The sequence below is a fragment of the Anas platyrhynchos genome, chromosome 1 (assembly GCF_047663525.1).
Source record: "Anas platyrhynchos isolate ZD024472 breed Pekin duck chromosome 1, IASCAAS_PekinDuck_T2T, whole genome shotgun sequence".
Taxonomy (NCBI): Eukaryota; Metazoa; Chordata; class Aves; order Anseriformes; family Anatidae; genus Anas; species Anas platyrhynchos.
In genome coordinates, this window is record NC_092587.1 from 110608842 (window position 1) to 110624536 (window position 15695).

General features: G+C 55.9%; 1 protein-coding gene across 1 annotated transcript; it reads left to right on the forward strand.

Annotated features, from left to right (window-relative positions):
• The first annotated feature begins 806 nt into the window (after positions 1-806).
• On the forward strand, positions 807-3020 carry OLIG2 (oligodendrocyte transcription factor 2). Its single transcript, XM_027449188.3, has 2 exons — positions 807-897; positions 1185-3020. The coding sequence occupies exon 2, from the start codon at positions 1222-1224 to the stop codon at positions 2116-2118; it is 897 nt and encodes a 298-aa protein (XP_027304989.1). The 5' UTR covers positions 807-897; positions 1185-1221; the 3' UTR covers positions 2119-3020.
• Positions 3021-15695: the final 12675 nt, after the last annotated feature.

Consider the following 15695-nt stretch of genomic DNA (forward strand, 5'->3'; position numbering starts at 1 on the left):
TTAACGGATGGTTGGGGCTCTGCCGAGCCAGCTGGGAAACACACGGGTGTAAAAATAATGCAACAAAGGCGGAGGGGGCGGAGGGGAGGAGGAGGAGGGGGGGGGGATTTACCCCGGCGGGAGGAAGCGGCGGCCCCAAATGCGGCTGGGGGCGAGCGGGGAGCCGGGAGGGATGCTGCGGCCGTTTTGTTGGCGGTGCCTTTTCTTCCTTTTCTTTCCCCCCTCCCGGGCGCTGCGGGCTGGGGACAGCCCCGAAACCTCGGGGATGGCCGGGGTTGGAGGGGACGGAGGGGAAAAGGGAAAAAACGGGGAGCCGATAAGGGAAGCGTGCCCCGAGGGCACGGCACGGCACGGGAACCGGCGGGGCACCGGCAAATACCGCCGGGCCGTCGGGGAGCCGCGCAGCCCGGCCTGAGATGCGGGTTGGGGCCGGGCTTTGCTCGGGGCCGGGGTTTGCTCGGAGCCGGGGTTTGCTGCTCGGTGCCGTCCCCCAGCCCCCCCCCGGTCCCCCCCAACAGCTGTTGGCGGCGCTGTCATTGTCGCCTTTCGCTATCGAGCCCGCAAAAGTCCCTCCCCCCCCTCCGTGCCCCCCCCCTCCGAGGGGCTCCCCCCGCCGCTGCCGGCCCCGTGTCCCCCCCGGTCCCCCGGTGCCCCCCCGTCCCCGCTTCCCCCCCCCCGCCCCTCTCCCCGCCGCCCGCCCCATCGGTCGGGACCGGCCCCGGTGACATCAGGCGGTCCCCCCCCGGCCCCCCCCAGCCGCCGCCGATTGGCGCAGCCCCCCCCCGCCCGGTGACATTGTTCCTCCCCGGCGCGGCTATAAAGCCGCCGCCGCCGCGCCGCAAGGTGCGCGCTGCTGCCGTGCTGGCCCGTCCCGGCGCGCCGCTCCCCACGGCCACGGTAAGGGCAGCGGAGGGATGCGACGGGACGGGACGGGACGGGACGGGACGGGACGGGATGAGATGGGACGCGATGGGACGGGATGCGAAGGGACGGGACGGGACGAGAAGCGAGGCGCCCCCCCGAGGGCACCCCGCGGGAGGAGGCTCGGGGGGGCGGGCAGCGCGGCCGGCCCCGCCCGGGGCACCGTCCCCAGCCTCCTCCGGAGCCCGGTGGGGGCGTCCCGGTGGCGGGGAGCGGCGGGCGCTGACTCGGGGCCGCCCCCCCGGCTCTCTCCCCTCCCGCAGGCAGCCCGGTGAGCGCCGCCGTCCCGCCTGCCGGGCCATGGACTCGGACGCCAGCCTGGTCTCCAGCCGCCCTTCGTCGCCGGAGCCCGATGAGCTCTTCCTCCCGGGCAGGAATAAAGGGGGCGGCGGCGGGGGCTTCACGGGGGGCACCGTGTCCAGCTCCACGCAGAGCGACTCGCCGCCGGAGCTGAGCGCCGAGCTGCGCAGCGCCATGAGCGCCGCCGGGGTGGTGGTGGTGGACAAGCTGGGCTTCAAGTCCTCGTCTTCCTCGTCGTCCTCGTCGTCGTCGTCCTCCTCCAAGAAGGACAAGAAGCAGATGACGGAGCCGGAGCTGCAGCAGCTGCGCCTGAAGATCAACAGCCGCGAGCGCAAGAGGATGCACGACCTCAACATCGCCATGGACGGGCTGCGGGAGGTGATGCCCTACGCGCACGGGCCGTCGGTGCGCAAGCTCTCCAAGATCGCCACGCTGCTGCTGGCCCGCAACTACATCCTCATGCTCACCAACTCGCTGGAGGAGATGAAGCGCCTGGTCAGCGAGATCTACGGCGGCCACCACGCCGGCTTCCACCCCGCCGCCTGCCCCGGCGGCATGGGCGCCCACTCGGCCCCCCTGCCCGGCCACCCGGGCCACCCCGCCTCGCACCCCGTGCACCACCCCATCCTGCCCCCCGCCGCCGTCTCCAGCGCCTCCCTGCCCGGCTCCGGCCTCTCGGCCGTCAGCTCCATCCGACCCCCCCACGGGCTCCTCAAGTCGCCCTCGGCCGCCGCCGCCGCCGCCGCCGCCGCCGCCGCCCCCCTGGGCAGCGGCTTCCAGCACTGGGGGGGGATGCCGTGCCCCTGCAGCATGTGCCAGGTGTCGGCCCCCCCGCACCACCACGTCTCCGGCATGGGGGCCGCCAGCCTGCCCAGACTGGCCACCGACACCAAATGAGGGGGGCCGCCCCGGAGCGCCCAGGACCTAGAACGGGGACCCCCCCCCTCTCCGGGAGGACCCTCCCCCGTCCCGACACCCGCGCCCCCTTTCCTTGCCGGGACCCGGGGAGGAGGGAGAAGCGGTCCCGGGCCGGCCGCACACCGAGGAAGCGAACCCGGGGGGGGTCGCCCCTCGTCGCCCCTCCTCTCGTTTGCTCGCCACCCCCCCCGGCAGCGCCCTCCGGGCCGCATCCTGCCCGGCGCCGGCGGTCCCCGGAGCCCCGGCTGCGAGTTTGGCCGGGGAGGTGGCTCGGCCCCCCCCCCCCCTTGGCATCCCCCCCAGCCCTGCTTTTTTTTCGGGTTCGTCTCTCCTTCGGGCTCTGTACATACACCCCTCGCCGGCAGCCCGAGCTTTCCGTCCGTGCACTTGTACTGTGTAAAGCCTTATGAATGAATAAGGGGTTGGTCTGCGCTGACTTCGTTGGTTTGCTTCGTTGTTTGTTTGTATTTTGTTTTATTTTTATCGTGTCCCGTCTTTTTTTTTTTTCCCCCTTTTTTATTTTTAATTTTATTTTTTTTCTCGTGTAACACGGTTTTCGTTCCCGCCGCCCTTAACAAAGTTGGGACTCCTTAACGCTCTCCCCGTGTAGGAACTCCCCCTCACGCCGCCCGTGTTGCAATACTGAGAGCTTGGGCTTCTTTCCGAAAATAACAACTTTTTCTTATCACTGCCCCCCTCGCAGAGATTTTATCATCCGTTTATTTTTGTAAGAAAAAAAAAAAAAAAAGAAAAGAGAAAAAAAAAGTTGCTAAATAATATTTATTACTCGTTTGGTTGCAGGAAAAAAAAAAAAAAAAGAAAAGAAAAAAAAAAAGCGATCCATTGTTGAGATTTTAAATAAAAAACAAACAAAAAAAGGCGTTTTAAGTCAGTGGCATCTTTCTCCTCGTTGGTGTCCGGAGGCAGGTCGGGAGGATGCGCTGCGGGATGCGCGGCGGGACCCGCAGCCGAGATGCGGGATGGGGACGGGGAGGGTTGGGGTCCCCCCGTTCCCTGCTGCTGCGCTCCGCGGGCTGCTCGAAACCGATCCGTCTCGCTCGTTCCTCGCGGAGTTAAGGGTGGCGGGGAACCAAACGAGGGCCACCGAGTTCCAAATTTTGATTTATTTTATTTATTTATTATTTTTTTGCCAGCACCTTGGCAAGAGCTAAAAATTAATTCGGGGAGGGGAAAGAGGAAACATTCAATTTCGCGACGCACTTGACCTTCTTCCAAACCCATCCGACCAAAAACCCACGGAGAGGAAAAATATGAGCGGAGGGGCTGCTGTTTTTTTTCCCACCCCCCTCCCCGAGGTCGGCAGTAGCCCACCCCCGTGTGCGCTCCGACGGTGCTGCGGGCAGAAATATGGGCAGGGGACACCTCACCCTCATCTTGTGGCTTCCCTGCTCCTGCAGGGTCACGGGGAGGATGCCCCCACCTCGCTGGGCATCCCCCGGCGAGGGGGAATTTTGCGGGCGCGGAACGAGCGCGAATCCGGATTTGGGGGGGGGGATTTGTGAACGCGTGGAAAGCGAAGCGGGTCACGGAGCGGCTTCGCCCCGTGGCTTAGGCGGTCCCTGAGCTGCAGCCCCCCGGGTTTGGGCCCTGGGCACCCCCTGTCCGCGCTAAGCGGAGCAGCTCTCCCAATTAGCAGGGCTCCGGCGAGGGAGCGCTGCTGCGGAAGGAGGGCAGGAGCAGGTGAGAATTAGAGGGAGCATCATTAGGAGCCGCTCTTTGTCTCCATTAAAGGCAATAATTAGCACCCTGACAGATGCAAAAGTCGGCAGCGGCCAGAAGCCGGGAAATCCTGCTCGTCTGACTACCCCCCACCCCCCCAAAAAAAAAACCAAACCCCTGCCCAGCACCAACAGGTGGCCCCGGGGAGCCCCGACGGCAGCACCGCCCCGGCGAGGGGGAGCACGGGCACCCCGGCTTGCCCTCCCCAAAAAAAGCCTCCTGCCCGCCGCCCCCTCCGCTGCCAGCCTGTTTTGGGGCCGCTTGTCCCCCCAAAAAAACGACAAGGAGACCCCCGACGGCTCCAGCCCCGGGGGCGAGCCGCCAGCTGTGCCCTCCGCTCCCCCTCCTCCTGGGCTACCTGCAAATGAAATTAGGCTCTCGGCCGGGCCCCCAGCGACTCCCCCATCCCAAATCACTCTCCCCCCCCCCCCACCAGCCGGCCTCATTCCCCATATGCTCCCCCGCAGCACCGAGTGCCCCGCAGGGCTCCCCCGATCGCGTTGCCGGCAGATTAAGCCGCGGCTCCGGCCGGATAGGGTTTCGGGGAGGGGGCAGAGCCCATATGCTCCGCGATCACCGGCGGGGGTCACCTGCGCCTCCAGCGGGGCCAGGAGCCGGCAGCCCCCCCATCACCCTCCCCTAACCCTGGCTGGGAAGCAGCGGGGACCCCGGGGGACGGGGAGGGCGCCGGGGGATTTGGGTGGAGGCAGCGGGGAGGGGAACGGGGGCGATTTCGTTTGCTTTCCCCTGCTCTTTTCCCCCTTCCCCTCCTCACTGCCCACCCCAGGCACCTTGCAGAAAACGGAGAGAGGGACAGCCAGAGGCCGCAGCACATTTTAGGGAGAAAACGCAGTGTTTCGGGGAAGCCCAGGGGAAGGGAAGGGGCAGTTCCCCCACATTTGCACCCCAATGCCCCATGACAGACTGGCACTGCCCGGGGGGAGCCTCTTCAGCAGCCAGGCACCCGCAGCACTGTCCCTGCTCGTTACCCATTTTGCCCTTGGGCTGGGACCTTCCTGGGCTGCGGGCAGGTTTTGGGGCTCCCTTCCCTCTTCTTTAGGATAAATGCTTGCAGAGAGCATCCAAATCCCCTCCAGCAGCTTTTCACAGAAAGCAGCACTTAGTTTTCATCCACACACCTCATCCCTTGCTTGCACAAACCAGGGCTGAGGACACTGACACAGCAAGACACACAAGTACAGGTTACACACATTTAGTTAGAGTTTAAACTGGAGACAGAAATCCCCATTTCTTCCCCAGTCTCATCCCCTCTGGACATCTCTGCAGCCTTCCCATGCCAGGGCCAGGCACTGGACACGGGATATCACAGGGAGAAGTGGCAGGGCAAGGCAGGGCTATGGCACAGGCCTGGGATGCCCTTTCCTTGCTGCCCAGGGGCCAGATCTGCTTTTTATTCTTCCACGGGTGAAAGGCTGATGGCCTGTGCACCCTGGTGGTCTGCAGACCCCTCACAGAAGAAGTGCTGGGTGCTGGTCTGCTCCCACACACACCAATGTGACAGGAGCCAACAGCCTCTGGTAATGCCAGCAGGCCCAAGACATCCCTATTGAAGCCACAAGCACTGTCCTGCAGCTCTATTTCCCCTGTATCAGTGGGGTTTCCACCTCTAGGAGGGATGAGGACCTCAGGTGGGATGGGGACCTCGTGCCCCATGGCTCACTGTTACCCAGACTATTTCTGAACACTCAGGGATCTTCGAACACGCAGCTGAAAGCCAGATTTTCCATGCATTGTCGGCATCTCCCACATTCGTCAAGATGCTCAGCATCGATTTCAGCAGCAGTGTGGCTGGACCCAAAAGTTTTTTGCAAGCTCCCAGTCCATCCACTTGAGGAAAAGAAAGAAAGAGGTGACCGTGTAGGCTGCCCACCATGTGCTCGGCCCCAAAACCCCACGGTGCTCAAACGCCTCGGGAGCTACAGGCAGCACGGGGCTACAGACAGGGTCGGGATCCTCCGAAAGCGCAGCGCTTACCCCGAGCCTTTTCCCCTCAGAGATGGATGTAAATGCAAAATAGTGTTTCCCCTTTTTCATTCATCCCTATTCTTGGGATTATCTTTAGAAGTTTTGTTCTGCCATTTATCTTCACTTGTTGGAGATGTCTTGACAAACTCCTGAGAATTAATTTCCCATCAGCTTTTTGCCTTCTCCTCTTGAACTGGCAGGTCAGATCTCACCATATGCATTAGAAGAGGTTATCTGGACGGGCCACCCTGCTCCATTGTCCCTTCTTATGCGTGTCCCCGTCCCAGCAGGAAACCAGTGTCATGCACATGGAGGGACCGCTAAGGGAACCGGGCTCCTCTCGCAGGCAGCCCTCCACACCCTGCCTGTCATCAATCATTGTATCCTGCTGCCAAAACCAATACAATTGGACCAGGCCCAATACACGGGGTGTTCCCTCAAAGTCAGAAGTGTGCCTTTTACTTTAATATATTCCCAATGTTGATCCTATTAGCAGGGAAAATCAATCAATCACTGTCACCAAGCATCACCAGGCTGCAGATTGATCACAGTGTCAGGATTGTTGGAGAATCCTGCAGATGCAGAAGGCATTTGTTAAATGCTATTTTCAGAAAGACATATACATATATGTATAAGACACACATTTATACGTGTCTTTGTCTGCCGAAAAAGAAGAAGAAGAAAAAAAAAAAACCACAGTTCCTTCTTTTTTAACAAAAGCAGGCACAATTCTAGTCACTTTTATAAGCAAAATCCCTTGAGGTCAGAAATTAGAGGGTTTTCTGGCCGGGGGCTTGCTTTGCTCTTTCTCTGGGAGTCGGGCAGAACCTGGCTTGCTGTGCCCTAAGGTAACAAGGCGAGGAGATGCATGAGCCACGGGCACAGAAACCCTACAGGCTGTTTCCAAAAGCAGTCACAGTGATTCTCTCCCAGCCCCTACACTTCGTTCGGGACTGCTCTGAAGATCCCAGCAAGTTTCTCTCTGCACTCCCTCCGCTCCTTTCCCCCAGCCTTGGAGGAAAAACCCAGCTCTGCTGTGCAGCTCAGGTGAGGTGGAAGGGACTTTTTCTCTTTTGCTCTTTTGTCCCTTCCTTTGACCCCTTCGAAAAAATGGGTTTCAGGGGAAAAGAAAACTCCAAGTGCTCCGTGTCAGTGCACAGGGCAGATGTGCTCTGGGGACCTCGCTTTCCAGGACAGCCAGCCCAAGCCACCTGAAGCTGAGCTCGAGTGAGCCTTCAGCAGGTGTCCTCTGAAACCTCTCAGGGAGGAACAGCTTTCCCATCTCCTTTATGCTGAGGGTAGAAATGGAAGTGATGGGCTTTACCTGAGCATGTATGTGTCTGTCACATGTCACAGACATTGGGAATGACTTAGTGACACCTAACCCAGGCAAGGTCTGCAGGAATCAACCCATACCACACCTCCCTCCCCACCTGGAGACTTTCCCCACACAATGCTTACAAAAATTATTTATTTGTTTAATTTTATTTATTTAATCTATTTATTATTTAATTATTCCAACATAGAACAAGTGTAAAAATCCTTTAACAGGAATGGAGTTCTCTGGTGGGAAGAGGAAAAGGAAGGAAGGAAGGAAGGAAGGAAGGAAGGAAGGAAGGAAGGAAGGAAGGAAGGAAGGAAGGAAGGAAGGAAGGAAGGAAGGAAGGAAGGAAGGAAGGAAGGAAGGAAGGAAGGAAGGAAGGAAGGAAGGAAGGAAGGAAGGAAGGAAGGAAGGAAGGAAGGAAGGAAGGAAGGAAGGAAGGATCACCCATCTGAGATGCTGATGGGAAAACCTGAGCACTTACACCCTGGGTGTTACTCAAGCCCTTCCATATTTTGTCATCTGGCACCACCAGGCTAGACGGGGAAATAACCCCAGAAGCCATCCAGCCTGAGGGTGACTGTCTCCTGCATGCAATGATGCAAAACTCCAGTAAAGAGAAGGGGAGATGGGAAAAGCCAAGCACAGATCCACAGCACGTGCATCCTGCCGAAGGGAGAAGCCCCATGGAGGTGGGGTTTTGGAGAGCAGGATTTGTGTGAGACAACACAGTAAATGCACAGTTAAGATTTCATTTCTTCTTTCAAGTCCATTGGGGAAACGCTCAGTAGCTTCATTAACAAACCTGCCCCTAATCCTAACCATACAAACTGATCCTTCGGAAAAACGAAATGATATTAGCAGAAATCTGCTCGGTCATACTGAGCCTGTTAGTAAATGAACTTTTAATGTATTGAAAACATATTCATTATAATGTATAAAGGGGCAATTTTCATTTTGTTTGTGTTCTTAAGAGTGTGACAGCGTCTTGTTTGCGACTGCCCCTGGGTATAAGCTATCATTGTGTAACTTAATTAGATATTCTACATGCTAGTGTGAGGGACATATGTCTATTCACTGTAACAAACATCAAGAGTCTGCCACATGCTTTAATGTTTCTGCTACGTTGAAATAAAGGCAGAGCAAGTGCAAGCTCTCCCAAGGACCTGTGGCCCCAAACAGCTTGAACACAACCCGGCAGCATTCACCGATTGGTTACAGTTTATTAACAGCCCATAAACTTCTCATCTGCTCCTGGGCGCTTGGTAGGGTTGTCACCTGCAACTGCCAAAAGCAGCACAATTGCTTTGCAGACGTGCACCCGTAGTGCTCTGAGGCTGGCTTTGCTCCTTTTCTCCTTCCCAGCCCCAGCAACATCAACTGTACGCAGGGCACGAGGTTGTTTGAAGGTGACCTAAACTTAAAAAGAAAAAGAAAAATGCTCAGAGAGAGGCTTTTCCATGTACTCTGAGCATCAGATCTGCAGATACCATGCAATGCTTCAGGAAAAAAGCCTTTGCCTCTGCCACACTGTCTGCACAGACAGCAGACCCCCACCGAAACACCCCAGCAGTGCAATTTGGCTGCCAGCCTGCCACAACCCAGCCCTGCATCCAGCTCCAAGTGCCTCTGCAGCTTTGCTCTCTGTGGCTCCGTTTGCAGGGCACACCAGTTGAAGGCAAGGCGGGCCCAGCGAGGTCCCAGCAGCCAGGAGGTGGGGAGCAGGAGTGCCATCAGCCCCCTTGTCATGCCAGTAAGAGAGCACGGGGCAACCAGGTAGGGCAGCTGGTGGGAATTTATGGCCTGTTTGCCCATCAATAGTCCAAACACGACAGCTTAGAGAAGGTAGAAACAAGCCCCAGGTTTGTGTTTTCCTTAAAGAGGATGAAAGCTTCAGCATTTGGACTATTTTTGGTGCAGCATAGATCTCCCCCTCACTCCCACCGCATCTTTCCAAACCAGCAGCCCCAAAGTCCCAATGTGCTCTGTAAGGTCCCAGGTGAGGAGCCACATTTCATGGGAACCCTGGGCATTTCTACACTGGGACCAGCACCACTGCAGTGCCTGGAGAGCACAGGGATTTCATCACCTGCACTTTGCTTTCCACGTTTGCCCTTCCACTGCTGGTCGGTGGCGTGGTCATGAGGATGAGCCAGCCAGCAAAGCTTTTCTACTCTTGTTCCTCCCCAAGTCTTCGGTGGTGGCCTCAGAGCAGGGCTGCTACTCCAGGCAGTGACAAAAAGTGATGTGGAGCAAATGTCCTGGCTCTAAGGCTGCTGGTGAGAGTTCACCTCGCTCCCCTCACCTGCCTCTGCTCCCTGTGCACGATCGCTGGTCAGGTTGGGTCAGGAAGACGCAGGGTCACAAAGACACCGTGGACCAGGTAACTGAGCACAGAGGGAGCCAAGGAAAGGTCTGGACATGGATAATTTCAATGCCACTTTGGTGCTTTCAAATCAGCAGTCAGTAAACAGACTAGATTAGAAACAGCGCTAGCAAAGAGCTGCCCTAGGGTGCCACGTGTGCCAGCACGAAAAGGCAGTGGATGAAAAGTTAGAGGCTTTTTATTAGCGGTTTTGTTCTCTGCTCACACACACGCACACTCACACGCACACGCAGAATGCCTAATTCTCCAGACACCTCCATCAGAAGTCCAAAACATACTTCTTCCAGGTTTGCTGCTGGAGGAAACAAAACTGGTCTGTTTGTCCTCACAAAGGCCTGCGCGAGCTAATCCCCACCGCCTCCTGTCCCGGGACCGTCCCTTGGCTGAACATCTCCCCCCCCCGAGCGGCAGGGAGGTAATTCATCCATATGGGAACAGCCTCAGCCCCGCACTGGGCTGCCCATCACCAGCCCCGTGCTGCTCTGTATGCAGGGGGAGGTTTCCGCCGAGCGCCCTGCCATGCTGTCCCCGCTATTGTTCACCCAGCACGTCAACCATCTGGAATAAGCGAGCGGCAAGGGCGCCCGCGATGCTTAAACAAGTGCCTGCGCCGGCCCTGGGCGCGGGGCTCTGCCGGCAGGCGGCTGCGGGGCCAGGCTGCCCGGGGGGCAGTGGGGCAGGGGACGGTGCTATAGCACCCAGCCACGCAGGAGCATCTCCTGCTGCCCGGCATCGTGCATCTCTCACATCACGGCATTAGCATACGGCATCTGTCGCAGCCGAGCCCGCCATGCCGTCGAAAAACACGCACGTAGCAGGCTTACTTCTTCTTCAAAAAGACTGTGTGATTTTAATCCCATTTTCTGAGGTGATCACTTAAAGATTCTTGCATGTTTGAGAATGAAATCTGCTTTGCATAGCTTTATTTGCAAAGAAATAAGTTTTTACTGATGGACTTTTACTTCATGCTTGCTGCCCCAAAAGACTGCTTTGGCAGGACGTGCTTGCTGCAGTCAGGTTTGTCCAGGCACAGTCAGATCGGTCGCTCTCCCATCACGCCAGCATCCTTTGTATTCAAAAGCACCATGGGCTCACCATGAGGACAGGGCATCTCTGTGAGCACTGGCATTTTGTTCATGGAAAGAGCAGGAGGGAAATTAGGAAAGGAAACTGTGACGGCGTCAACCACAGCAATGTGAGGCTGGTTGTTCCTGATATTTGGTGCTCTTGTTCTTCCTACCCTGCCAAATCTCCCTTGTACAATAGGAGCAGGGGTCATTTTGCCACTTGTTTTCCAAGGCAGAGGCTCAGGTGTCTGTCCTTCTCCACATTGCTGCCCCATGGGAGCCCCGAAGAGACTTCACTTCGCCTCACCACCGAGTGATTGTGGATGGGGCACAGGCCTAGGTGTGGGGGGGAATTTGGGCTTCATTCCCCTCAGTATTCAAGGCCTAGAGCCAAATCCTATTTTACAAAGTGTCTCAGGGTCCTATGGGTCTGAACTATGATGGCCTACAAGCAGAAAACTGTGAGAGAAAAATGCTGACAAGATCAGCTGCTGAAGGATGGACCCCAGGATGGGACCATGGGGCTGTCGGCACCAAAATGTGTCTCATCTCCCCCTGTCCACAGACACCCAGCCCACACTGGCTGGAGCTGTGGCAGTGGTGTTGGTCCATCCTGGTGCTCAGGGGGTGAAGGATACGAAGCGTGGGGCTGGCTTGTGGCTTCGCACTGTGCTGCTTTACTCAGGAGCTGAGGCACTGGGAGCTGCTCTCCTCACTGCTTCTTGCCTGGCTCCAACACTCAAACCACCAAGCCTTTCCTAAAAACATGTGCTTTAGAGGACCAGCAGAAATCATATTTTTTGAGCTTTCTAGCTTGCTGCCAAAAACAGAGAAATTATGACAATTTTATCCTAATTCAGGAATGCCAAAGCGTAGCCCAGCACTTACTCCTCATCAAGCTCACGTTGGAGTTCAGCAGGTTTTCCTGCACTTTGCTGACTCCAGGGGCACCCTAGGCTGGGATTTCCAAGGGCACCTAAGGGTGTCCAGCACCCAGCCTCACTTTACCCATGGTGAGACCTGCGTGCCCATCTCCCTTTGGGTTACTCTGTTAACCTCACTGCCAGGCCCTACATGTGTGAGGCCTCCTGTGCTTGCAGCCGGGCTGTGCAAAGACAGTTTCAAGACAGGATCCTGCAGCCCCCTTCCCTTTTCCCCCACCCTGGGGGTCTTTGCTTCCTACACAAAGAAAGCAGGCATGGCAGCGGCACCAGGGTGCTGGTGCCAGCCGAAAACCAGCCGGGTGAGGCAGGAACGGCGCCCTGCTGCGCGGCCGAGGCGCGAGCGGCCTTGCCTCCCGGTGGTGCAGGTGCTCGCGGCACTGGGCGCCGTCCCGCTGCATCCATCACCTTCTGGGCCCCTACAATTAATCATTCATCCCTTTCTCTGCGTGGAGAATGGCAGCCTGGCGAGGGCCGCCCCGTCCCGGCTCCCTCCCGGCCGGTTTGTTCTCTCCCAGCCCCGCTCTTCCGGCCGCTTTCTGCCCCTTCAATGGGGAAGGAGCGCAACCGGATGGCTGGATCCAGCGCAGGGAAATGACTTCAGAGCCACCTTTGTTTCTCCCCTCGTTTCTGTGCCCGCTCTTGGCCGTGTGTCGCTGTGAAAGGGCTTGTCTGAGCCGCCTGGGACATCCAACAGGAGAAGCAGCTTCGGCCAGAAACACTCGCGGCTTTTCGGGCCGGCGGAGACGCTGAGCGGGACTGCCAACTTTCTGCAACAAAGCTGACCATGACATCGGGCATTGTGCGATAAATTAGCCACAGACTTCCAAGCAAATTGTCCTTTTTTATTGTATCAGTGTAAGCCTCTATAGCGCTTGGCTTAGGCTGCTGACTCGAGAAAGCCTCCAAGAATATTTCTCTTGTGAGGGGAGCCAAGGCTTTGAAATGGATTTTACATACTAGCGCGTGTGATTTCACAGCTCACTGGAAGTACTTGGTTTTGTGAAAGACGAGATATTATTTTGCATGCATCTTCAATGTCCATCATGTAACGTAGTTAAAGTGAGCATTTGATTGCTTGATGCAAGCTGCTTGACAAAGAAACAAAACCTCTCTCTTTTTTTTTCAGATTTATTTTTGTGGAGTTATACTGTGGATTACTGTGCATTTTACACTGAGGAGCCCCATGTTAACAGAGTATAGTCAACAGTTACCACATGATATACTTATACTTCTGTTATCTTTGCACATTTTTTACTAAAACATTCAAAGAATGGTGCCTGCAGCAAAGTGTAAATATTCATCTGATGTAATTATTTGCAACTGAGGTTTGAGTTTGTCTTTCAAGTGGCCACATTTTAACAGAGACAGCAAATGTGTTTTAATTAGAAATTGTTTTCCTCTGCACACTTATGCCTGTCTGCCTGCATACAGTAAACAGAGTATTAATATGAAAAAAAAGAAGGAAAGAAGAATATGAAAAAGAAGGAAAAAGAAGAATTTCCCACAGCAGCACTGGAAAACAAGTTCACCCCAAGACACCATGCAGCCAGGATGAGCTCCAGCCCCCTTTTGCTGCACAGGTGTGCCCACCAACTCACTGCCACCACTTGCACACCACTTGCAAGACACCAGTCTTGCACACCACTCCTGACTGCAAAAAGAGAGCGACCACCCTCCTCCCCAGCCCAGGTACCCATCTGGGGTACCTGTGCTGCCCCTGTGCCCCGTTGAGGCTCCCAGGGCAAGGGGGGAGGGACCCTGGGCAGGTCTGCAGGGTGCCAGGACCCCCTCTAGGAGCACACAGACAGACAATGCTGGGGGCTGGCCACCTTAGACACTATCACTTCCTCCCCTGGGTGTCCCTCGCCTTGCAGCACTAATTTGCCAGCTTCTTTCCTGTTTTTCCTCCTCCTGCCTTCTGTCTAGTAGGGTGGCCAACTCAGTCACCCACCAAAAACGCCTTTTTTTGCTGTAATCAAGAAGGTGACTTGAAAACAATGACTCAGGCCAGCCCTGGAACAGGTTTGCCAAGTCTGTGCCGACAGCAGAGGCTGTGTGCCATGCCTATAAGCGTGCCAGGAGCTCGGCTGCAAGTGTGAGAGTCTGAGAGGAGACCCCTGCTTTCTTTCTGAGGGTTTCTCTTTCTCTCATTCATTCTTCCCTTTCTTCTGGGGGATCTGGGAAAAGCAAAGAAGGGGGGAGGGAAGGCAGCAGCCAGGACTGAACTCTTGCAACAATAACTCAGGCCTGTTGGATTTTAATGCACTTTTTCAGGGATGAAAAATACCCTTCTAGGAAAAAAAAAATAAATAAATGTGATGGAACAGAAGTTTATGCAGTAACTTTTCAGCTTTGAGCTTGGTACAATATACTGAGCAGTGTATGGGCTCTTAATTTTTTTTTGAATGGGAGGAGAAGGAGAAGGAGAAGGAGAAGGAGAAGGAGAAGGAGAAGGAGAAGGAGAAGGAGAAGGAGAAGGAGAAGGAGAAGGAGAAGGAGAAGGAGAAGGAGAAGGAGAAGGAGAAGGAGAAGGAGAAGGAGGAACCTCATGTGCATTCCCCCTCTTGGCAGAGGGAAGCTGGCAGTGCGATGGGCAGCGTGTTTGGGGAGCGAGCATCCCTGGGACCTTCAGTCCCGAGAGCAGATTCTCCTCGGTTTTCTACAGTCTACTATCTAGCTTTGTTATTATAAATTTAATTAATTTCTTAATTAATTTCTTGCTTAATTTCTGCACGGTTTCCCCCGGCACCGAGCCGTGGAAGCACCTATGGGGGGAGCGGGTAGACCTGTTGTCCCTGAGCGAGCTCGCCGCGGCCCCTCCGAACGCGCCGTAGCCAATGGGCGCTCGCTCCCCGCCGCGCCCACGCTCCCATTGGTCAGCGCCGGAGCCGGGAGGGCGCGCCGGGTTTAAAGGGCCCGCAGCCCCGCGAGGGTGGGAGTAGGAAGGGGAGATAAAGGGAAATGAAGGGACAGGAAAAAATAAATAAATGAAAAAATATAAGCAACCCACGCACACAAAACCCACATCTATCCCACCCCCAAGCTATCCAAGTGTCATTCTGGCTCCTGCGGTCAGTGGCAGGACTGGCGCTCTTCCTCTGGCTGGTGGTCATTAAAGTGGCTCAGAGCCAAAGGCAGATTTCTGCCGGCTTGCAGGCGCCCTGCAGGGAGCTGCGGCTCGCAGCAGACACAGCACGCCGAAAGACTGGCCCAGATGGTTGTTGTAAGACTTGGGTGGTGGCAGGGTGCAAGGTGTAGGCTGGGCAGCTCAAGCTGCTCGAGTGGAAGGATGCCACTGGGCACCATCGGTACAGGCAGGGCAGCACTGGGTGCTCAGAAAGCCCCACCTGCTCTCAGAGTTGTGCACGCAGCACAGCACTTCTAGGAATAAAAGCTTTTGGAGCCCATCTTGAGGCTTTTGCTGCAGTAGGGGCAAAAGGCTCTGAAGAATCACAGCTTTTGGAGATAAAATGAGAGGTAGCTCCCACTCACAGAATCACAGAATCACAGAATTTCTAGGTTGGAAGAGACCTCAAGATCATCGAGTCCAACCTCTGACCTAACGCTAACAGTCCCCACTAAACCATATCCCTAAGCTCTACATCTAAACGTCTTTTAAAGACTTCCAGGGATGGTGACTCCACCACTTCCCTGAGCAGCCTGTTCCAGTGTCTAACAACCCTTTCGGTAAAGAAGTTCTTCCTAAGATCCAACCTAAAACTCCCCTGGCGCAACTTAAGCCCATTCCCCCTCGTCCTGTCACCAGGCACGTGGGAGAACAGGCCAACCCCCACCTCTCTACAGCCTCCTTTAAGGTATCACTCAGGGCACCTCACAGCAGCTTTGTGTTGACAGACACTACTTGTCCCAGGTCTTACTTCGACAGAATTGTCAACAGGTTTTACTAGGAAAATGTTGCAAACGTTTGTCAATAAGAAAAGCAGTGATGTGTCTTGGAAGAATTTTTCTTTTTTTGTCCCTGGAACTGTTGTAAATGCAAGTTGCCTTTGTGCCAGGAGTATTATGGCTTTTCAAGAGAAAGAAAATTTTATGGTGTGCTCCATCTCATGCTACATCCGTGGAAGCACGAGCCCTGTGGGCCAGGCTGCAAA

Excerpts from the sequence above, each read along its gene's own strand:
- OLIG2 (XM_027449188.3), top strand. The coding sequence starts at position 1,222 with ATGGACTCGGACGCCAGCCTGGTCTCCAGCCGCCCTTCGTCGCCGGAG.